Source organism: Xyrauchen texanus, chromosome 28, assembly GCF_025860055.1.
Source record: "Xyrauchen texanus isolate HMW12.3.18 chromosome 28, RBS_HiC_50CHRs, whole genome shotgun sequence".
NCBI classification, from domain to species: Eukaryota; Metazoa; Chordata; class Actinopteri; order Cypriniformes; family Catostomidae; genus Xyrauchen; species Xyrauchen texanus.
Genome location: NC_068303.1, coordinates 7,370,285 through 7,395,990, shown reverse-complemented (window position 1 = coordinate 7,395,990; position 25,706 = coordinate 7,370,285). Strand labels below are relative to the sequence as shown.

Sequence of the window (25,706 nt, the reverse complement as noted above, 5' to 3'; positions counted from 1 at the left end):
GAGATGTAACTTGACACCTCGTCTTTTAAAGGGGTCATGAAATGCTATTTTTTATAATCTTCCCTGACATCCACTGTTAATGTTAGTAACATTTTTTTTTTGCATTAAAACAGTCATAATTTAGTAATATATGATCATTTTGCACCCGGTCTCTGGCCCTATGTCTGAAAGGCTCAGTTTTGGCATAAGCACCACTTTAAACTTCAATGTAAACGCCCACTGTAGCATGCAACCACTTCAATAGAGCCATTATTGAAACTCAATCATCCAAAAATTAACCACCTCAACAACATTATAAAACTAAATGTCAGGGTTTACACATAATGCACATCCAACACATTTAATTAAAATACATTACAACGGTTCATCTCAAGTACAACTGTTAATACTCACACCCTGTATACACTGGACGCAAGAGTTGCATCAAAAACGATAGAACCCATTATAATCAATGATGCTGTCTACCATGGAAGAGTCCCTTATTGCAAGCGGTGGAGCTATCACTGCCAACAACACCAATAAACGGTTTAGAAAGTTTGTGAAGACGTGCCTGGTGTGGACAGACTCAAGCCGGTGCATCGCACATCCAGTTTCCAGTATCATTCCTTCATGTTTTCATACATCAACAACTAAAAATAGCGCAGATGGGCGACACAACACGTCCATGAGTTTGTGCTCAAAACAGCATGGCATCAGCTGAATGACTGCTGAAAGAGAAATCCTTTTCAGAGTTGTAACTTGACACCGCGTCTTTTAAAACCGACCCGAGATATGATCAAGCGGTCAAAGATGTCGGTCTTTGCATGTTTTTGTAGAAAATCATTTAAATCCAGACAGGCACATGAAGGTGTCCTGTGTAAGTCCACTTAGGATGAATCTCCCATGACAGGCCCCATATCTCTCCTCTTCACCTCTGTGAATGAATGAGCAACAGTGGGTGGGGCCAAGGGTGCAATGATGGAAAATATGCACTGCATATGCAGATGTATTTGGTCCTTGTGACATCACAAGTTCCACAAATTCCAAACAAGCTGTTTTTGCAGCTTGGTTTAAATAAATGGAAGTTTCAGTTCTGAAACCTACAACATGTTTTTATAGTACAATGACCTCTTGTATGTCAAAAGATTAAGGAAAATTGTATTCCTCATGTCGTGATCCCTTTAAAAGTATATACAAATAACAAATACAATAAATTAGGCTTATTACAGATTGCACCTTATTAACACAATTGAGCGATATTTTCTTGTCGCAATTAATGTTGCGGCATTACCGGCAACGGAAATTGAGCGGTAAACAGAATATTATAAAAAAATATATATTTTTGTACATTTTCTAATGATTGTGGCAGCAATAATTCATCAAATGATGAACAATTAATGGAAAGGAGCACTATAACCGGCATATATGCAGACACGTGGTAAAGTCAAACGCACTTTCAACATTTTAAAGAGCCCATTCGGGTACCTGGTCCGCAGGTGGATGGCTGTTATACAGTCCAAGTAAAGTATGACAGATTGCAGTAGTCTGTTGCATCCTCTACAACCTAACAGTCAGTGGAAAAAATGTTAATTGCGGCATGTAAATTATGTTCAGCACAAAATTTGATGGCCGTGTTTGATGAAATTAAGTAAATAACAACACTATCAGCAATTTATTCTTAGTGATTTCCTTATCTGAAATCCCACAATTTGGGTGTTAGAACAATAGAGAATCAATACACAGCTGGGTGTTTGATTCTACAGATGCTACCTGCACACTTGCATGTAACCAGTGGTGGATATTGACTAATGGCACTGAAATAGCTTTTCCATAATGTCTGTTTTTTGTATACTAGGGGAAAGGGAAATGGAGGGTGCATTTCAGCTTAACAAAAGGAAATGAAGATGCAATCCTTGTGTCAAGACAAACGGGGATAGTCCGACACATTCATTAATCTCTAAGACATGATAAATCCTTCTGTCTTTCCTTTGCTTTCTTTAATCTCTTAAAGGTGCCACTTTCAAATGACCGGTTCAATCAATCGCTGGTGATGGTGGAAAGAGGGAAACATTACATTTCTCTCTCTTGCTCTTATTTTTAACTTGATAAAAAAGTGCTTTTTTCGAGTAATTTTCTAGACATGTAATCAGTTTAATCACAAAGAACAATGTCCTGGCACTTGGTTTGTGTGCAAAACACAGGAAAAGCAAGAAATAGTTCACCTAAAATTCAAAATTATATCATAATTTACTCACAATCATGTTGTTTCAAACCTGTATGACTTTATTTGGAACACAAAAGGAGATCCTTTGAGACTTTAAGACATTTTTCATTGAAAATCTTGCCCTTTTCTGTAGCTCTCAAATCTCATTCACACTTCTGCATATTAAAACTTGGCTTGCCATGGTTGGTTATGGATAACGTGAAAACAAATTGCATTTAGTGTCACTGACAACAAAGCTGGGTCAATTTTATGTACACAAAAAAGAGGTGAACAGGATGATTTTCATTGAATAACAACTTGCACTATATTTTGGTCGATTCCTCACTCAAAGATATTGTATGGCTTCAGAAGACTTGGAGTACAGCACACAAGTCATATTGACAAATTTTATGTTACTTTTACCTTGCTTTTTTGTCCTTTTTTGGAGCTTGGCCACCCTTGGTGGTCATTATATAACTATTACATTAAGAAAAACAGATTTTTCTTTACCCCAATTTCAATTGAAAAAATACAGGTACTATTTTCAGTGCTGCTATTTTTACTGACATATATCCCTCAGAAGTAAATCAAACAGCACCACGTATCACTTCAGATGAAAAGTGTCTGTCAGTGTGGATTAAGACCAGCTGTAAAACTGACACAATATTTACAGATGTGCAGCTCTGTCACTGACCCCTTATGAGAATACTTGAGTGAGGAACAAGGAATTTTGGCATATGTATTTTTATTTCTTGAGTTTATTACATGCATTTTAAAACAGGAAATACTGTATAAAAGATGATTTTTCTTGCTCTTTTGAATTAATAAATAAATACTCTGATGTACCATGTTTGTTCACAATGCAAAGCTCCCTCTCCAGTCTACATTTGTTAAAACTTAGGCCACATTCACACAAAAACACAATAGTGTTCATTATGACTGAAGAGGTTGCGGTTGTTTTCAGGTAGGGGGAGGTTAAAAGGTTTATGCTAAAGCACACAGTCTCTTTATGAAATTCTCCATCCCTCACATCAAACCACCCGTTTCCCACTGGCCCATACGGAGACAAATTGAATCCAAATCATCCTTCGTTCACCGGCAGACTGACACACCGAGGCGTCACTCCTGAATTCACTTCGATTAATCACATCTCACTGGAGGGAATCAGACATCAAGCCAATGATGATATGCTGCAATGCTGTGAGAGGCAATTAACTGAGGGGAAATCTTTTTATTTTATTATTCTTTTTTAATCTGTTATGTTTGATTTGCATGTGTTGTCAAAACATGCTTGCTCCCCTGTTACCTCTAAGCAGGGTTATACAGTAATAGTTTTGAATTTTTCATTTAGTTTTTATTTCTATTTTTTTTAAACTTTAAATTTAGTTTTGTTATTATAAGTTTAGTTTTAGGTAATTCAGTGCGTTATAGTTTTATTTTAGCTTTAGTATTTAAGGCTGCCAAATGCATGAACTAACATAACTTAAACATGTTTTACAGCATGTTTTACACAATTGAAGTCAAATGTTTGCATACACCTTAGCCAAGTACATTTAAACTTAGTTTTTCACAATTCCTGGCATTTAAACATTCCCTGTCTTAGGTCAGTTAGGATCACTACTTTATTATAAGAATGTGATATGTTGGGGGGCCTGGGTAGCTCAGTGGGAAAAGATGCTGGCTACCACCCCTGGGGTGTGCTGAGTGACTCCAGCCAGGTCTCCTAAGGGAAGAATGTGAAATGTAAGAATAATAGTAGAGAGAATTATTTCTTTCTTTCATTGCATTTCTAGTAAGTTGGAAGTTTACATAAACTTTGCTAGTATTTGGTAGCATTGCCTTTAAATTGTTTAACTTGGGTCAAACATTTAGCCTTCCACAAGCTTCTCACAATAAGTTGTTGGAATTTTGGCCCATTCCTCCTAACGGAATTGGTGTAACTGAGCCAGGTTTGTAGGCCTCCTTGTTGCACACGCTTTTTCAGTTCTTTAAACCATTTTGCCACAACTTTGGAGGTATGCTTGGGGTCATTGTCCATTTAAAGACCCATTTGCATCCAAGCTTTAACTTCCTGGTCTTGAGATGTTGCTTCAACATATCCACCTAATTTTCCCCATGCTTCATATTTGGGATGGTGTTCTTCGGCTTGTAAGCCTCACCCTTTTTCCTTCAAACATAACAATGGTCATTATGGCCAAACAGTTAGATTTTTGTTTCTTCAGACCAGAGGACATTTCTCCATAAAGTAAGATCTTTGTCCCAATATGCACTTGCAAACTGTAGTGTGGCTTTTATGGCAGTTTTGGAGCAGTTGCTTCTTCCTTGATGAGCAGACTTTCAGGTTATGTCGATATAGGACTCGCTTTACTGTGGATATTGTGACGAGGCAGGCAAAGAATGAGGATCCGAGTGCAGCTTTAATGAAACAAAAGATATAAAGGTAACTCAGAATATAATAAAATGCTGGAAACCAGGCACAGAACATGACAACACGTGAGAATTTTTAATAAAATTTCAGCTTTTCCAGTTGGGTGTTTTTTATATTTATTTCAGTAAACAATTTATTTATATATATATATATATATTTATTATATTTATTTATTTATTTATTTTTATTTTTTTTTATTTTTTTTTTATTGATAATTCTGGCTCTAAGCCTAGTCCTAACAGATCCATGAGTTATCTGGGTTGCCAACATGTCTGGGCAAACCACCACTCATCGCTGACCCACACACATGTTCGTGACCTTAGCACTCCAAAAGATTTATTGGTGAAACAACTGCTGGGTTTGGAAATAGAAAAATACAAATTTCCGCTCTCCTGACCTGATGGTGGGCACAAATTGGATATTTAGTTATTCTTACACCTCACAGCAATGTAGAAGAAAAATAAATAAATAAAAACAGTCATAAATGTATGGGTGTTTCTTCAACTACATGAACCTTTGGAACTGTTGACTTTTAGAAAATATCCTCCCTCAAAACACAATTTTCACACTGGCACTAGTTTATTTAATTTGTCTTCTATCAATGTACAAAAGCTTATATACATACATATGTACTTGTATACATATTTCTTTATTTTCTTCACACATCACATGTCTCATATTTTTATCTCAAGCTTACTTTACAATATTTGTAAACATTTAAACAAACTCATTATTAAAATGTATTATTAACTTCATTATATGTAGTGTAGGACAGTGTTGATTGTCAGGTGTGACATGGAATATTATCAAATTCCACAAAATATATAAATGCATGAAAAATATATATAATTTTAGGGATCCAAAGTCCTCATCTTTCAGAGAAATGTGCTGTTTTGAAACCATAATCAGTGATTGTGAAGAGCAATGATTAATGTGCAAAAGTGACTGATATTTATATGTGCTAAGGGTCTTTCACATGACTCGAGTCAGCGCTGCAGAATACATTGAAGTCTATGAAGTGACTTTACACCAAAGTGTTTTTGCTTCACCAGAAATGTCTTTGAGAGTACTAAGCAACAAGAAATATTTAAAAACTGTCCAAATTTGTGGAGACATTGAATGTCTCATAAGTTCTTTTAATTAAATATTACCTTATCGTTTATGAATATCAGAGACCCCAGTTATTGAATTAATTTAAATTCACCAAGAAAATGCTTAGACCTAAACATAAACGAGTATTTTATTACTTTCTGCTATCAAAGCAACTGCAAGCTTTTTTCTCACTTACAAATACATGTTTTCAATGTTTATTGTGCACACCTCCCACTTTTTTATGTGGCAAACTCATATAATCGCTCCTCTGTGACACTTTCTGCAACTCTTGTCAATTGACCAATCTGAATCAAGTATTCCAGAGAGCCATGTAATAATGTGTATATATATATAAATATATACACATACACGCACAAACATTTATTCAAAAAGTAGCGATCCTCTTAGTACCAATGGCATTGTAAAAAGTTTCCAATACTTCATTTAACAACTTCAGATAAGATTTTGAAATCTTTTAGTTTAAATAAAAATAAATCTCTTGGACATAAAGGTGCCCACATCTGAAGAAACATAAGTATGTCTGTATGTGCAGCCCCTCTTACATGTCTGATGTATTAGCCACTATTGTTCCCATAATTATGCTTTTGAACAAGTGAAATAAAGATATTAAATGGCATTGAGGAAGTAGTTAAAGAGCGTTCTGCAAAGTTGAAATAAAGCCGATTAAGATGTCTGGATTAAATTGTGCATGAATGTTCCAGAAAGCAATAAATGGGCATAAAGCTGTGAACAAAACTGAGGCTCATTATCAGGAGGAGAATTTCATAACGGAGACTGAATGTTAACTCGGTTTTAACAGCTCCTGCCAGTTCAAGCCATGTGAGTTCCTCTGACCTGATTACCGCCACATGATTAAACAGCCAATTACATCACGGCACAGGGCTCCGAAATAGCCATTCTGAGGGCAGAAATCATCAGAACTGTTCCACTGTTATTCTAAATGGGCTCTCTACATCAGAGAAAGAGTGGACCAATTAAATTGAATGAGCTTAAAAGAAATAGTTCACCAACAATGGTGAAAAAATTCTGTCAGAATTTACTCACCCTTGTGGCGTTTCAAACCTGTATGACTTCCTTTCATAACATTGTGCCAAAACATTTTGGAATTGACCTTAACTTGTATTGAACATTCAATATTCCTTAAATTACATTTTGAAGCTGATCTGATAATCATAATTTGTAATCATCCATTGATCCTCAAAAAGAAGTCCCAATTAAAATTATAGGCTACTTTGTAGCATATTGATTTTTTAGCACTTTTTCCAGAGGATTAATTTAAAAGTCAGGGAAAACTCAAGGCATAGCGCATAACACTTAATTTTTCTAATCTTTTCCTCAAAGACATGGGTGGCACGTTTCATTTAACATTTCACAAGATTTCAGCTGTTGAGTGTGCAGTGACTGCACCACAGGAAATACAAACAAAGTTGCGTTGTTAGACGCAGGAAGTCCACACTTCCATGTAAATGGTTTGGGTGCACAAGAACAATACCATCAGCCCACCCTCCTCCTCAATGAGCCACGCGCATTCCAAGTATTATTTCCTCGGTTGCTTAGAAATGTAGACACGTTATTCAAAGATTACGTTACGTCTTAACAACTCTGAAAATGTACATTCTGACAGACGAGTGGATATGACAAGTAGCTTATAATTCCAAAGGTTAAAAGAGGCTGTTTAAAGGAAAATCATTGTCCACCAAGTTTTCTGAACATGTTCAACTCGTCCCCCATTTATTACTCGTTACAGTATCACACGTAAAATGGTATTGAATAGGGCCCAGTCCATAAACATTCAAATACACATAATTTCAAAAGGTATAGCCACAAGATGTAAACATACATGTTAAAATGATTTTAGTATGATAAAATTGCTTACTAATGATTTTATATCCAATATTACAAATTTGTTGTCATGTGGACCCAACAGTCAGTGGAGATGAGTGTTATTTTTTTAAATGTAATTAAGTTCATTAAAGTACGCTAAAGGTGCACTTGGAAACTATTGTCTTTGTGTCATCTTGGACTTACACTAGCATCTAGCGGCTTGGATGCAACATAATTTAAAATGAATAGATGCCATTGTAGAAATGCAGTATTAACAGTCAGACATGATTACTTTAATCAGTGAGTGAAAGTGTCAAATAACAGGACTGTTACTGAGGCCTAGTCCACAATAATATGTTTTCATTTGAAAACACATCTTTTTCTCTCCGTTTTGGCCATCCGTCCACACAGAAACGCCGTTTTTGTCACTTTGATAGCGAAAACGCCGTTTTCAAATATATACGGATTAATGTAGACATAGCCTGAGATTAGGCGAGTAATATTCGTCTGGTCATGTAATTCAGACATGGCAGCCCCCATGTGCGGACCCTCTCCATGTAGAATAAAACAGCATTTATAAGGTTACTGACATGATTGGACTCTTCATTTTAATGTGAGTGGTCATGATTTACTACATATTGCAAAATTACAATTCCTGACTTTAGGAGTTATTACTGAGTGCACCTTTAATATGCAGAGACAACTATAAGCAAGCCATCTGAAGGTTGATTTCCTGGAAACATTGTGACATTTTCCAAACACTGCTCTGTTTGTTAGAGCATTCTGACAAATCCAACACAGCAACACTGGCTCAACCAACAGCCTGGGATTGGGGTGGGGCCACATGTTTGTCTGACCAATCAAAGACAAGGGGGTGTGTTCAGAAAATGTGTTTGAATAATTTTTGCAATTTCAATTTGTGACAATAGTGGCACCGAAATATCACACCTCACCTTTAAAGCTACGTATGACTTCTGAAATTGACTTCTTGCACGTATTATTTTAATGTTTATTACAGTATATTTTATCCCTATTATTGCTTGTTTTATGTTTTTGTTTACAGTATTATTAGGCCTACATTTTCACTTGCTTTATAAACTGCCCTGTTCATTTTTTCATTTTAGACTATAGACCAAAAATGTCCTTTAAAAAGTATTCTGAATTCTTCATGCTTTTGAGACTTTTAATTTTACATGAAAGGAGATTACATTGCGTGTAGCGTGTTTCTTATGGAAATAGTGTATTCACAATAAAAGTTACACAAAGCAAATTATGATTATTCTGATTAGCGCATCATTTAATTCAAGTTCACATGTTAATTTGTGATGTAAGATGTGCAGATGTAAGTTGTTCCATACATGTTATATATGTTGAATCTCATGTATAAATAGGATGCGCTTGAATGAGGTATTTACCCATTTTAAAGCGGTTAATTTAACCGGTGTTAGCAAGTTCAACTCATGCAACTCAAGTGGAGGAATGCCCAACACACATAATTAATGGATTAAATTCATCCATATCTAATATCTTCTTCTAATTACAGATTATCAATATGTTTGAAGGGCAGTGGTGGCTCAGCGGTTAAGTCTCTGGGTTACTGACCAGAAGGTCAGGGGTTAAAGCCCCAACACCACCAAGACACCACTGTTGGGCCCTTGAGCAAGGCCCTTGAACCTATCTGCTCCAGGGGTGCTGTATCATGGCTGAACCTGCACTCTGACCCCAGCTTAGCTGGGATATGTGAAAAATAAATAATTTCACCATGTATATGCAGAAATGTATGTATAATGTGTGACAATTGATCAATTATTATTATTATTATTATTATTATTATTCAGTTTATATCTTGCACTGTTAATATCTTAGTATAAATTTTATTGGGGTGTTGGGGTGCAGTATACATTTTATAGTCACATTTTCATCAACACTATGCTTTAAAACAATAATTTCATAATCTTCACGATGCGCCTTTTTGTCTCATCTTCGTTATCGTTGACGAAATCAAAAAACCTTTCGCCAACAAAATGTTTTCATCATTGATTTCATTGACAAGGTTAATAATGTAAAAATAACGAAGTCTTACATTGAACTCGAATCAGCAGTATCACGAGTTTCACCTCTTAAATTGATAACTACTATACAATACAAACATTAATAGTCGATAAAACACTTGAATAATCATATTAAAATATACTGGTATCTGGTGGTGATTCAGGAGAGTCCCCTGTTCTCTATGTAACAGCACGTTGAGTGTAGTGTTAGAAAAGTGTACAATTCGTTCATTAAAAATATGTAAATAGGAGTGTAATCGAAGCAAAATCTATTTCATTTTTAAATGTTTAATCTTATAACAACATAATATCAACATGAAAATAGCACGTTATAACTCCGGCTGTGAATATCTTCCAATCATATCACAAACAGGCAATGTCCAGGTAACCTCAAATCATGAAATTCATCCACCAGAGCGCTAGTGCCGAAACACACGGACGTAATGTATTTTTCCTCAAATTGCTTGCAATTTTACATGTCAACTACAGATGTCACTAGAGAGCACCAAGTTACGTAATGCAGCTTTAAGAAAAGCCACATTTACAAAAATGTCCCAAAACATCTGCTGCCATTTGGCTAAACATTTTACCAAGACTGTCCATATGCTACAAATCCTATCAACACACTGTCACGGCAAAATCGTCAGGATTTGTACGGCTTTTCTAAATTTGGCTAATTCGTATGATTCCGTGCAACTGCACTTGTTTGAATCCCTATGACTTTCACTACAGCCAATAACGTCACTGGACATTGTTCCCATCTAATACGTGACAATTACTTGCTTCTGTCACACACAACAGCTTCCCATCACATTTACACACTATACTGATTGATTACGTTTAGATAAGGGGTTTAGGTAAGGGCATAATATAAATAAGTATGTCCTTAACGCCTCGTGTGCGGAACTCTTGCTTCCGCATTAGAAATCTGCGAATTTTCACGTGATCAAGTCATACGAGTTTATGCGAACAACATTTTGCGAGACCATATAAAATAGCCAACTCGTAAATCATGTACGACTTTTCATGAGATCGGGTTGGATCCTACTGACACAAATGGGTTGATCAGTTTCCAAAGAATTAAATTTGTTAAACAGAATTTACAATTGCCCCCTGTAAAGGGATCAATGGAATTGACTGCCCTCTGCAGTCAGCCTTTAAACCTCACGGAGGCATAATTAGCCTAATACGGGACCGGGTGTGTAGTATCACGACCCGGCCCCGCCCTCCGCCCTGCCACATTCCTCCCTCGTTCTCTCAGGCTGGGGAACCCCTGGCCTGACGTACACCCCCCCCCCTTTCCCTGGGGGAGGGCGGCGCGCCTTCCGCGCTGTCTGCCGGCAGGTCATCCCCATCTACCTGGACGAGGGAGGGGACAAGGGGAGGGAAACAGAAATAATTAAAATGGGGGGTACTTCCTGTAACAGTGTAGTACCCCCCAAAAAACTGTAAAATTTAAAAGAGGACAAAGACCAATGACAGTGAGAGAGAGAGAGAGAGGAGAGAGAGATGAAAAAAAAAAAAAAATCCTACTCGTCAGTTCTCCGATACGCCGCAGCTTGTTCCTCGGCCACTCCTCCACCCTTTATCGGACGACAGGGCCGCGCCTCTCTGGGCGGATCCAAGGCAGTCCTCCAGCCCCTGGCGGACGGAACACCTCGCCACGTTCTCAGGGAACAGAAGGGGTCTCCCCCGCCCCTGGCAGGGGTCCTCTCGCTCCAGGCGGTCGCCAGGGAGCCCCTCCCCGCTCGCGGTCAGCGGTCTTAAATCCCGCTGTGTTTCAGCGGCTGCTAGGCGACTCCTGCGCCCCTGGCAGCGGCCCTGACCGCTCCAGGCGGTCGGCTAGGAGCCCCTTCTCCCCTCGCGGTCGGCGGCCACCGTCCTCGTTCAGGCAGCTGGGCTCCTCGTCCCCCGGCAGATGGCCGCGGCTGCTCCGTTGGGGTGGACGGTAGTGGCGAGAACTCTACTACGGCGTATCCCTCCTCCTTCCCGGGCTTCGGCACCAGTGTAAAGGTATTCAATGGAAAGGAGCAGGCGAGAACCGGCTTTTCAATATAAATAATAGTTTAATGGTAAACTTAAAAGAAGACACAAACACACACAAGACGGACATGTCCACTAACGATCTCTCTCTCCCGCACGACACCCTGCAGTCGACCTTTATACCTCGGAGGCGTGATTAGCCTAATACGGGACCGGGTGTGTAGGATCACGACCCGGCCCCGCCCTCCGCCCTGCCACACCCCCTAAAACAACAGAATCTGTTTTTCCAAATACAAAATTTGATTTGATTAAGCTTAGTTGTCCTCGCCATCTATCTTGGTCTACCAGTCAAAGGAAAAAACCTCTTTACCCAAAAACACATTTTGCTCATTTCCACTCTGTATAATTTCTAGAAATTATGGTGTGTGCACCATCTGAAACAAAGGGTTGTGACCTGAACTCACATTCTCAACCATATGTCATAATTACCCAGTTCTCATCAACTCATTTTACCCAGCATCAGGTGAGGAGAAAAACACACAAAAAACTTTATGAAATAACATGAGTGCCTCATGGAAATTACGAGACACTGTCATTCACCATTTCCTTTCATTGCATCTTTTTGTTCCATACAATGAAATTGAATGGTGACTGAGGCTGTCATTCTGCATAATATCTATTTGTGTTCCACAGAAGAAAGAAACTCATTCAAATTGTGTTTAAAATTCTGGTTCAAAACACAGAATGCTAATGTGCGGTTGTTCCAACAAGGCGTTTTAACTAGCTTAGCATGACTATAGCATAATAGCATTAATAGCATGACTATGCTGATCCACCAACTATACCAGCATCAAACCAGCACGAACTACCATAAACCAGCCTATGCCAATAAATTGCATGCTGGATGAGCTGGTCTTATCAGCTTGTATGAAAGACAAATAACCAAGGAAAAACAACCTAGAAAATTTACTAGTGTAATTTTAACCTTTCCTATTCAAAGGCCAATAATGATTCATAAACATTGCGTTAATACAATCTGATGGCGAATCAAATTTCTTCAGATAAAGAGTAATCTCATGACCCTCTACATCCAAACAAACTTATACATCACTGATGTCTGGAATTGATCATATAGGCGGAGAACGTTAATCATGATTAATTTTTCTGCAAGCTTGTGATGCTTTCAGACTATTGAGATATAAATAATGGAATATCCACATTATATCATAATAAATAGCCAAGAACTAGATTAAAAATTCCATGCTAACTTTGATGAAGCATGTAAGCTTATAAAACCATAAGGAAGCTCTGATTTAGCGGGACACTTACAAAATTAATTCAGCAACAGTAGATCGAAAGTTCTTCAGCTGAAATCAGTCTGTGCTTACCAAAATTTGAATCGCTGCCCACTGACACACTGTCAACTAAACAAGTGTCAAAAGCAAAATCGACAAGACAGAGACTGAACGCAGCCAGAGAAAATAATCATTTTGAGATTTTAAACTTCAGCATACAATTTATTTTATATCTGCAGTGTCTTATAACACACTGGCAATGTACTATTAAGTTTCTCTTGCCGATAAGTCTTAAAAATAAATTGAATCGTATATAATTAAAAAGTCCACTGGAAAACACCAGAAGATTTTGTTAGAGCATGTTAGAGTCATGTTAGAGCAGGCCTCGCCCACGACTGGTGACGGACTCCACCCTATTGTCATAGATCCTCCACTGAGTGATCGACACACAGTTCACCATTTTTTTTCCGAGCTGAAGCAGATACAGTGAGAAGAATAATGTCTCAGCTTCGTAAGAATCAAAAGTGTTCTGTTGTTGGCTGTAAAAGTGAACATAATAGTCTTCATGCACTCCTGGTATCAGAGACACTGAAGACGCAGTGGACAAGTTTTGTTTTTGAAGGAAATGCGCCACAAAACATGCAAAAATGTGTGTATGTTTGTGAAATAATTTTACACTGGACTGCTTTGTGAATGAGTGTCAATATAAAACAGCAGATGATGATTACTGAAGATGTAAGTATCGCACTTTGCAAATCGCCTTTCCAAATGTGCTTGTTAGCTGATTCCACGGCTAATGCAGCTAAAGTTACTATTGTCTCTGATTGTATTCACGGAGACCAGTGCTATGTCGGGGGCGGGGAGCAGCAGCTCATTTGCATTTAAAGAGACACACACGAAATCAGCGTGTTTTTGATTCCACCCAAAAAGAGGCATTTATAACATGGTATAATATATAATACATGTGGTATTTTGAGCTGAAACTTCACAGACACATTCTGGGGACTCATGAGACTTATATTACATCTTGTAAAAAGGTGCATAATATGTCTCCTTTTATGTTTTTTAATGTACCATGTACCGTGATTAATCGCCATTAATCACAGAAAACTCTGCGATTCATTTGTAAAAATAAATAAATAATAAATTCACAACCATACTAATAATTATTATGCATTCACTGAGCACTTTATTAAGAACACCTTTACACCTACATATTCAGACAAGTGCAATACATAAAATCATGCAGATATGGGTCAGGAGCTTCGGTTAATGTTCACATCAACCATCAGAATAGGGAAAAGTTTTATCTCAATGATTTACAATGTGGCATGATTGTTGGTGCCAGACGGGCTGGTTTGAGTATTTCTGTAACTGCTGATCTCCTGGGATTTTCACCCTCTAGAGTTTACTCAGAATGGTGCCAAAAACAAAAAACATCCAGTGAGCGGCAGTTCTGCGGAATGAAAAATGTCTTGTTGATGAGAGAGGTCAATGGAGAAAGGCTGTGGTATCTCAGATAACCACTCTGTACAATTGTAGTGAGCAGAATAGCATCTCAGAATGCACAAAACATCGAACCTTGAGGCAGATGTGCTACAACAGCAGAAGACCACGTCAGGCATTTTATTAGGACCATAATGTTTCTAATAAAGTGCTCCTTATCAATATAATATTGTGATTTCTAAGTGACTCAGCAAGCACCACTGAAAATATTAATTTCTAGACAATGTCCAAAGAAGTTTACTTAGAAACAAATTAATAAAGATTAATACACTAAATATAAAGAAACGCAATATAATTATATCATGAATCCCACCGCCTTAGCAGGCCCTACTGAAAATGTTTATTTTAATACAGTTGGCATTCAGCTGGTTCACAGATCCCTCTGACTGTGCAAAAATTCCTCGGAAACAAGAACAGGCCTCACTTTCACCCCAAGAGCAGATTCCTCTCTTGGCAGATTCACAATGGGTCCAGGAACAGCCTGCGTGAAACCGATCTGCCCCTGCACAGATTCCACCTCCTGGGACATTGTTCTGGGAGATAAAGGCAAGTGGCTTGGATAAAAAGCACCAGCAGATGGCAAAGAGAGAGAGAGTACAGGCTGCCTGACTCATCTGACCTAAGACTACCAGCTGTCATCCTGGATGCATAACCACACATATAGCTGGAGCTCAAACCACCGAGTGGCTACTCTTAAACACATGGACACACTCATTACTAAACTAAACAACGCGAACAAGTCAGAAGAACACTTCTGTGCATGAATAAACACTTGCACGATACGTAAAAGGTGGAATGTCCCAATTACAGCCCCCATCAGCATCAGAAATTAGCCAGGGCTTAGGGCAAAAATGCCTTCAAAAGTGACAACAATTTGGGAGCATTAATTAAAATAAGATATGCTTCATCATTGTTACATTATGATATATACGTATAGTGTTACTGTAGCTCAACTGGGGGCAAATATTGCCATATAATTAAAAGAAAAATTCTGATACAGGCCCCACCCAAACTAAACATGTACTCAGGCCTCTTGGAAGATGATCAAGTGGAAATTTTCAACCAGGCTTGCTTGGATCATAGTTTTAATGGGCCAAATTATTTTCGTTCTGTATACTGTAAGTTCACGACAGATTTTGTGTGGCCGCACTTCAATGGGCGTTCAGTATGCACTTGTGATTGATGCCCGCAGACACCACAAGACAAAAGAGGCTTGTGTGCATTTCTCCACAGTACCGCACTGTAACCGTCATGAAGTGAATCCTGTCTTTACAGAAGAGAACATCTGTGATACTCTCTGCAAAAAGCACACAGACAGCGACCATTGCAGCACCTTATTCATGAATAGCTCATGAAATTATGCAGAGCCAAACAGTACAACACAAAAAAATACAATAAAAATCATTTTGAAGAATATTCACGCAGGTCTTTTCCATACAATGATAGTTTATAGTGACCAAGGCTGTCAAGCTCCAAAAATTACAACAAGAGAAGTTTTTTGTCATTTTATCAATAGTATGCCATTGAATGGAATTAAACCTGACAGTGATTTCAAATGTTTGCTTATAAAATGTATGAATAAAATACTGTTAACAAATACATGCAAGCATATTTATTAAATGTACAATACTTAATAAAAATGATTAAAAAAAATACTAAATGAAAAATTAAAGCATTAAAAATATGGAAATAAATATTCTATTGTGATGTTTTTATGGTGTTGCTATTGCATGGAAAACGCATATGTAAAGATTCTTCAAAAATGCTTCATTTTTGGTTCCACTGAATAATGAAAGTCATACACGTTTGAACAATATGAAGGTGAATACATTTTAAAACAATGTTCATATTAGGGAACTATTCCTTCATAACAGCCAAAACACCATTGTTGCTCTTCTCTTGAACAATAAAGACAGCCTGCTACTGGTCCATGAAGGTAAAGAGGACTAGCATCACCTCTGTGTAACTAATAACAGTCATTAAGAAATAAACCAGGCTTATTCAATGCATTGACTTACAACCTCTTTCCACTACAACAACAATAACACATATGGATCCACTATTACAAACTCTAATCTAGCCATTGGAACAGGTGGGCTCAGTTTGCACAAAATAAGAAAAAAATGCATACAAAGTGCAACTGCAAAATTAACATTTAAATATGCATGCACAGCATGACAAAGTAAAAAAAAAAATCTGCAAGCATTGAAGAGCAGAGACAGCTTCCATAAATGCTGTTTAGACGTTTCCAGTTGATCATTTGTTAGTGCCTCTTACCTGGTAAACACTTTCTTCATCCTCTGAAACACAGATGGTGATGCTGTGACTGTCTCTGATGGAATGGTCTCAATAGTGGTGACAACATGGTTCTGATGCTCGGGAATCATGTCTAAAGCTTGAAACTGAAGCGATCGATCAATAAGCAGTTATCATTCTTTGGTTATTGCGACAGATTTAGCATTCCATTCTGCAGGTAAGAGTAAACAGGTGTATATTTCTCCAGTGACTGATGCAGGTGAGAGGCTGGAGACTCCTATAGTTCGCTGGATGTTATAGATTCGTGCACGATCATGCACCTGTTTCCCTGTGTGGTTTGTGAGCAGATGTTCCTCTGTGATTCGGTGTGCATTTTCTGAGCGCCAGCGCTGGACTGCCGTGATTGCTGGGAGGAGGCGAGATTTTGAGAGAAACATGACCGCTAGAGGTCACTGTTTCCAACTACACTCCAACCTATGACAGTGATTTTAAAAAGATGTTTATAAAATAAAACAATAAAATACTTAATAAAATAAATGTAAACTTGTATTGCATTTTAAATACTGCAATAGATTTAAGAATATTTATTAACTTTAAAATAAAATAGGTATACTATAATAATTGTGTTGTACGAGTACTGAATGATAAAAGCATAAAAACGTGGATAGCAATTGATGTAATTTATAAATAAATAAATACGTGTACGAATAAATTAAATAATTAAAGGAATACATTTATACAGAAATTATTAAATAAATGAGTACACTTATATTTAATATATATATATATATATATATATATATATATATATATATATATATATATATATATATATATATATATATATATATATATATATATATATATATATATATATATATATTATCTTTTTTTTTTCTTTTTTTTAAAGCTGGCAAAGAATATCAGATTAATTCAAAAAAAGTGAAAGAGAGAAGCAATCCTTTAAAAACATATTTTTAAAAAAGTAAAGGAATAAGTGTGTATACACATTTTTAAAATAATGTGAACATTTATATTTAAAAGTTTTTTAAATATTTATTTTCGAATAAAAAGGCTCACAAGGAATGTTAGATTCATTCAAACAAGCGCAAGAGAGAATAAATCCCTTATTTATTGTCAATAAGATTACATTTCATAACTGAAATGCAACTTAAGTGGAAATAATTAGTATTTTCCAAATTAGCATTTTACAGTAATTGAATAATTTTTGTTAATTCTAATATTTTTCCAAGATAGTAGAAATTATTTTTTTCTTAAATTCCTCTAAAGATGACAAAAAAGAAAGAACAAAAGAGCGAAAGAAAGAAATGAAAGAAAGATAGATTGAAAGATTTGAGCTTATGTCAGTTAAGGTAAGGTTTCAGACAACCCCTTTAATTGTATCTTATTTTATTTTCTAAAGATCAAAGATACCAGAAGAAGTAAAAAATACATTATTTTATTTTATTCATCTAAAGATGAAAAAGAAATAAAAGAAAGCCATAAAGAAAGAATTGAGCCAATTTTATTTTTCTAAAGACCTAAAAATACCAGAAAAAAAAAATCTAAAGAAAGGAAGAATTGAGCATATGTTGGTTAGGGTTAAGGTTAAGGCAAAACACAAATACATTTTTTATTTGTATTTTATTCATCTAAAGAAGGAATGAAAGAAAGTAAGAAAGAAAGAAAGAAAGCCTGTGCAAAACTATTGATTATTTTTATTATATAGGCTCCTGTTATTGATTCGTTTGTACAAAACAATTTCTCCCAAAGCCAAAGAAACAAGGAAACATAAAAGAAGAAAAACAAAATGAATTCTGTACATCTATCTTCAGAGGATGTATCCTTGCCTTAAGGAAACACTGCAGGTTGCTCCTTGTGCACCGAAATGTCTACAGAGACAGCACACAACCGGTCAGCCATGAGGGCTACTCATCTAAGCTCAGATGCTTGTTAGTGTGCCAAAAGACCAACATTTATGGATGCTTTGGCCCGGAATCAATATATTGATTGCCTTTGCTTGCAACACATCTTCATGTGTTGTGGGCAAGCTTGGAATAATACAACTGACATTAGCATTTGGCTTTAAAAATGCTTTAGAATAATTGAATCGACATCCAATTCAATATCAATGTAATGACAGAGTAGTCACTTCCAAATGAGCCAGTGTTTAGCTTGAGAAGGTACTGTTTTCATACAGGCTTTGACCACCCATCACCCCATTGTTGTCATGGAAACCAGTGGCCAGCCTGCTGAACAGGATTCGCTCTCATGTTGCATGTGTGAGAAAGTGCAGTATAGAATATATTCTGAGTTTGAACCACATCAAGGGGTCACTGGCTTGTTCAGAGGGACTATAAATACAGACTACACAGGGTAGGTGCAATCATAGCCATCATGTAATTCTTGTGTTAGGAACAGTGTTGGGTAAGTACTTTAAAAAAAATAACCCACTACTGATTACTGATTATTTATGTAAAATTGTAATCGGATGGTTTTACTGGTTACTTAATTGGGAAAAGTAATGCGATTACTGATTACATTAACGTTACTTTCTAAAACCAATCAAACCAGCAAAAATGCAAACGTGACACTAATAGCTCTTTTAGTACTTTAATATTGACTTAAAACAATAACAAAATTATAGTAATTATGACAAAGATAACAACTTCATCCAATCCAATGCATTTCTAAAATTGCAACTTAAAGGTGCAGTATGTAAGATTCAGAAACCCTTGTTATTAATGACACCTGTGGCTGTTAAGTGAACTGCAGCCAGCTACCTGTTGCTCACGCACGTGCACACACTCCATAGGGACACGAGCGAGCGAGCATTGACCAAAACAATGACGTAGCGCACAAAAAGTGACTGAACGTGATTCACTGGCATCATGCTAACAGATGAGGTAGCATAATTAAAATTACACAGTTATGATTGTTTTACTACAAACTTTGAGACTAAACTGCTTATCAGCTAACATAGCAAATATATACAGCTACATGCTACCGAAATATACCAGACAGTTCATTGTTTTTTTGTTGTACTATTGTATGTTTTGTATGTCATATGTTGTACTACGATTAAGAAACCAGAGTATTTGCTTAAATTTATCCTGTATACCTGTCTTTTAATATAAAGAGATGATCGCTGTATTTATTTGAAAGGTACAAAGCAAGGTAGCTTGCAGTTTGTCAGCGTTAGCAGGCAAGATCAAGTTAGCTAAAATTACACGGATCAATCCTTATGGCACTATATTTCACATGCTTTGCAGTAATGTAAGCTTACCTGTCCAATAAGAAGAATGCCAATTCAGGGTCTGTTTTGATCCCCAAAACCAAACGAAGCTCCCTCCAGGAATCAAATGCCCTGCCGATGTTCACTCTAGTTTTCGCTCGACCACGATCACTTTCCCACTTTGCCAGACGGGATTCAGTAGATTTATTTTTATTGTATTTTTTTGGCTTACTCTGAGTTTGTGTAGGAGTCGGTGTTGCGCTGGGAGCCGGACGTTTGCAGGATCCCATCTCTAAGAAAACATTACATAGTGTTGCAGTTTGTTGTCGCTGTTGAATAGCAGAAAATAAGTTATTACTGTGCTGTCTGTACTCTCTGGAGCGCGCAAACATCACATCCTTTGGATTTTTCCGGAATACCTACCCGCTCCCTTTGCATTATAATCAGTCTACAGGCTTTAATGGGCATCCTAGGAAGTCCGGGAAGGGCTAATTTTTTAAGTTGCGTTAAAAGCCATTCGCACATTTGCAAAATAAAACAGTGAATATTACTTGAAAGTTGTTACATATTGCACCTTTAACTTTCTTATCTCAAATATGCTGTATTAGTATCTTAAGGTGTGTGTGTGTGTGTGTGTGTGTGTGTGTGTGTGTGTGTGTGTGTGTGTGTGTGTGTGTGTGTGTGTATGTGTGAGCGTGTATTTATCACTTTGTGTGGACCAAATGTCCCCATAAGGATAGTAAAACCCGAAATGTTTGACCTTGTGGGGACATTTTGTCGGTCCCCAAGAGGAAAACAGCTTATAAATCATACTAAATTATGTTTTCTGAAAATGTAAAAATGCAGAAAGTTTTCTGTGAGGGTTAGGTTTAGGGGTAGGGTTAGGTTTAAGGGATAGAATATAAAGTTTGTACAGTATAAAAACCATTATGTCTATGGAAAGTCCCCATAAAACATGGAAACACAACATGTGTGTGTGTGTGTGTGTGTGTGTGTGTGTGTGTGTGTGTGTGTGTGTGTGTGTGTGTGTGTGTGTGTGTGTGTGTGTGTGCGCGCGTGTGTGTGTCTGCTATCTACAACCTTCTTAGCTGTGTGTGGAATGTGTAGAGTAAGCTTGTTTACCTGTGTTTGTGTTGGTGTGAAAGACAGAAAAAGAATACTAAGGAACTGAAAAACATTTGCAAACAGCTTTGTTTATTAAACCATTATTTATTTGAATGCTTTTTGTTTCTTTTCTGTGTGTATATATACAAGTTTGAATGTGTGTTGTATCACATGTATGTATGTATGTATGTATGTGTACATGTATGTCTGTTTGTGTGTGTGTGTGCATGTGCAGCATAGCATGTGTGTGTGTTTACACAACTTTACAGCGAGTGGATTATTTCAATTTATATTCAGACTTTCATGGTGAAATTGAATTATAATAATACATTTTAATATAACAAGTTGTCTATGCTTTTGAAACACACTGTCTACTGCAGAAGTGAACAGTTCCAGATGAAGAATGTCAAATAAATATCCAAATATTGTTGGACTGTCTAAACTTGAGCTAGACAGTTACGCCGATGTAAAATGCTCATGCCAAACAAATTGGTATCGCTCCCCGGGTTCCGCTGGGGGGAAGATTTTTATTAAAATATATATTTTATAAAATTATGGTCTAATTTTACATTTAATGGTTTTAATTATTAGTAGTTTAGCAACTTGATTCATTAGGGGTTTATGGTAATGTTAATGCATGAGTCAGTAGACTAAACGCACATTCAACCGGACGACTGCAATGGAGATATAACGGGAGATAGTTTCAGAGATTGAAAGAGACTTTTAAGAAAAAAAACGTTTTTAAATATATTGTATCACATTAACACATTTTCCGCCCAGTAGATCAAAATGAAATATTTAAGGTGAAATAATTCAGAGAAAGCATTAAAAGCATAAGATTACATGTTTACTGATATTGGCACCTGGTGGCGAAGGTTGGTACCGCATACCTTGAGAGAGAAAACATTTTGGGAAGAGAGAACAAAATATTTCGAAGTGAAAAAAAATAACAATTTTGAAGAGAGAAAAAAAATTGTTTGAAGAGAGAAAAAAAATATTTTGAAGAGAAAAAAAATAACAATTTTGAAGAGAGAAAAAAAATTGTTTGAAGAGAGAAAAAAAATATTTTGAAGAGAAAAAAAATATTTTGAAGAGAGAGAAAAAAAATGAAAACTGCTTTTTTTCCACCTTGCGGTTCAGGGCTTCCGTAACATTGCGCCACCCAGTGGTTGCTCAGGAAAATTGTGTATATACTTTATATATCAGTGGTCTTTGCGTGTCGTCAGAGCATTCGCCTGCTATTGACTGTGCATAAAGAGTATCTCAAAGCAGTTGTAATACACATGTGTCAAACACGTCTGTATGGGCTCAGTCGCTCGCGGTCAAAAAAAAAAAAAAACTTTGAAAGGTTGGGCACTCGACCGTGCCCAAAATGGACGCGGAAAAAAGTACACCTAGCCTTAAAGGAACAGTACACCCAAAAACTACATTTCTCTAAGCATTTACTCACCCTTATGGCACCTCATTTGACATTCTCTGCAGAACACAAACAAATAATTTTTGATGGATATAGTATGTGTTTCCCATATAATGCAAGCCAATGGGATCCTAAACTTTTAAGCTCTTCATAAAGTAATCCATATGACCACTCTGATGGTTGTCTCAGTTGAAGACACATTGATTTTTGTACATTTACGCCTCTCATCCACACTGGAACAGAGTTTTCCTCCACTGAAAATGGAAACTTTCGAAAACGCTCTCTATTATGGCATACTTTGGAAAGAAAACGATGTTAGAAAATGAAATATAGAGCTCTTAACCGAAAATGTATTTGCGTGGACAATATGTTTATTTCATTATTAGACCATGTATCTATGTAGATTTGAGCAATTTCCCTATTTTTACCCCGAATGCTGCATTGCAATCTTGGCCAGCATGAATTAAACATCATTACTAAAGATCCCATGACATCAAAATTTAGTTTTGTGGCATTTAAGTCATGTCTATAAGCTATGAAACCATCTATATGTGAATATATTTAAACTTTTAGCATTTAGCGTGCACACATTTTTAAGTTTTTCTTTTAAGAGTTCTTCAAAAAGTCAGTACAAATATTTCACTGGTACATCCCCAATAATTTGAGATAATTGTGATTGTGGGAAACAGTATTTCATGTAGTGTGCTCTGTTACATACTGCACATTTTAGCAAATGTAGTAGGTCATTCAGGTCACTACATGCATACAGAAAATGTGCACGTTGTCTACACTAATACTAGGGCCTACAATGCCAAAATAGTAAGAGTAGTACTGTGGGTTAGTATGATATTCTGGACATAACCAATGACTTACTATACATTTGATTTCTTGACTTAAAGGCTATTTCTTAAGAAATCCATTTAAAATTTCATGCAGCCACTATATACAGAAGCCTTTATCATTTTACCTTTCCTGGGGGCCGTGACAGTAACATAACTGCTTTGTCGACTGACAGGAGACAAACACTTAAATAATGACCTGGCAGCATCTGTACTATAAATAGGCACAAATTCAAATCAATAAAAAGAAGGGACTGCAGAGCTTATAAAGAAAGTCCTTGAGTGGATTTATGCGGCTGCAAATGCATCCTGACATTTGTGTTCCCTACAACAACCTAATGATAATTCAGGGTTTGGCTAATCCACTATGAGTCCCTATTTTGTGGGCAGGTCTGAATTATTCTTTCTAGTCACCTTGGCCCAATTTGGTCGGTTGATCAATTGATTTGTTTCTATTCAAGGTGTTAGAGTGCCTTTGCAATATTTATCTTATTAGATATGGGGGGCGGACCACCTAGAGCTTCAGTCAATGCGATTCACTGACTGACTGAATGTCTACATTAACCATTTTATTTGTATTTTTTTAACAGACCAAAGAAAAAGACCACCATGAGGTCCCGTGACCTGGGAACTAAAACCTGGGAGTTATGTCTACATCTCTTTAGTATTCCTTAATAGTTTAAGAAAACAAAAAAAGGCAAAATTGCAATATACAGTAGTGGCCAAAAATATTGGCACCCTTGGTTAATATGCGCAAAGAAAGCTGTGGAAAAAAATCTGTATTGTTTAGCCTTTTGATCTTTCATTAAAACAATTCACAAAAATCTAACCTTTAATTGAAGTAAAACAATTGAAACAGGGGAAATATCTCATTAGTAAATAAATATTTCTCTCCAAAACCCATTGGCCATAACTATTGGCATCCTTTCAATACTTTTCGTAACCTCCATTTACCAAGATAACAGTTCTGAGTCTTCTCTTATAATGCCTAATGAGGTTGGAGAACACCTGGCAAGGGATCTGAGACCATTCGTCCATACAGAACCTCTCCAGATCCTTCAAAATTAGAGACCTATGTTGGTGGACTCCCCTCTTCAGTTCACCCCACACTTTATCTGTGGGGTTCTGGTCAGGGGACTGAGATGGCCATGGCAGAACCTTGATTTTGTGGTCAATGAACTATTTTTGTGTTGATTTTGATGTTTGTTTTGGATCATTGTCCTTATGGAAGATCCAACAGGGGCCCATTGTAAGCTTTCTAGCAGAGACAGTCAGGTTTTGATTGTTTATCTGTTGGTATTTCATAGAGTCTATAATGCCATGTATCCAAACAAGATGTCCAGGACCTCTGGAAAAAAAACCAACCCCACATCATTCAAGATGCAGCACCACATTTAACCGTGGGCATTGGGTACTTCTTCATCTCTGGTGTTTGCTGCCAAAAAGCTCTTTTTTGTTTCATCTGACCATAGAACCCTTCGCATTTGAAGTTCCAGTAGAGTCTGGCAAACTGAAGACTTGAGTTTGCTGTTGGATGAGAGCAGAGGGTTTTTTTCTTGAAACCCTCCGAAACAACTTGTGGTGATGTGATGTCTGAATTATTTATTCTTTTAGACTTTCTGACCTCAAGACCCAACTAATTTCTGCAATTCTCCAGCTGTGATCTTTGGAGATTCTTTGGCCACTTGAACCATCCTTCTATGGAGTGGTGGTGGTGTAGTGGTCTAAAGCACAGAAGGTTGCTGGTTCGATCCCCACAGCCACCACCATTGTGTTCTTGAGCAAGGCACTTAACTCCAGGTTGCTCTGGGGGGATTGTCCCTGTAATAAGGGCTCTGTAAGTTGCTTTGGATAAAAGTGTCTGCCAAATGCATAAATGTAACTGTGTGAGGAGACAATATAGACACAAATATATTCCAGGCCAATTCTTAACATCTCCAGTTGATCTGAACTTCTTAATAATCACCCTGAACAATCCAAAACTTCGAATCCAGGGCGTGCTGAGTGACTCCAGCCAGGTCACCTAAGCAACCAAATTGGCCTGGTTGCTAGGGAGGGTAGAGTCACCTGGGGTAAACTCCTCGTGGTCACTATAATGTGTGGTTCTCACTATCGGTGGGGCGCGTGGTGAGTTGTGCATGGTAAGGCGCTAAACAAGCCATGCGATAAGACACGGATTGACGGTTTCAGACGTGGAGGTAACTGAGATTTGTCCTCCACCACCTGGATTGAGGTGTCACTACGCCACCACGATGACTTACAGCGCATTGGGAATTGGGCAAAAATTTTAATAAAAAATAACCCTCATTTAATCATCCAGCTAGTAGTGATATTTAGTTTGTTTGCTTTGTATTATTCTTTCTTCTCTTTTTAAAGAAAATACTCAATTTCATTAAAACATATACCATGAGAGACGACAAGACCATTTTGATTCTTTGATGCTCAAAAAAAAACATATATACTTATATACGTT

At 37.0% G+C, this 25,706-nt stretch overlaps 1 protein-coding gene across 1 annotated transcript in view; it reads right to left on the bottom strand.

Moving 5' to 3' along the window:
- Positions 1-17,021, bottom strand: part of LOC127621599 (solute carrier family 35 member F1-like) — a 117,954-nt gene extending 100,933 nt beyond the window's left edge. The window contains exon 1 of the mRNA XM_052095265.1: positions 16,660-17,021. Coding sequence (XP_051951225.1) covers positions 16,660-16,769 — 110 coding nt within the window. The 5' untranslated portion in view covers positions 16,770-17,021. The remainder of the gene's footprint in view (positions 1-16,659) is intronic.
- Between the last annotated feature and the right edge of the window lie 8,685 nt (positions 17,022-25,706).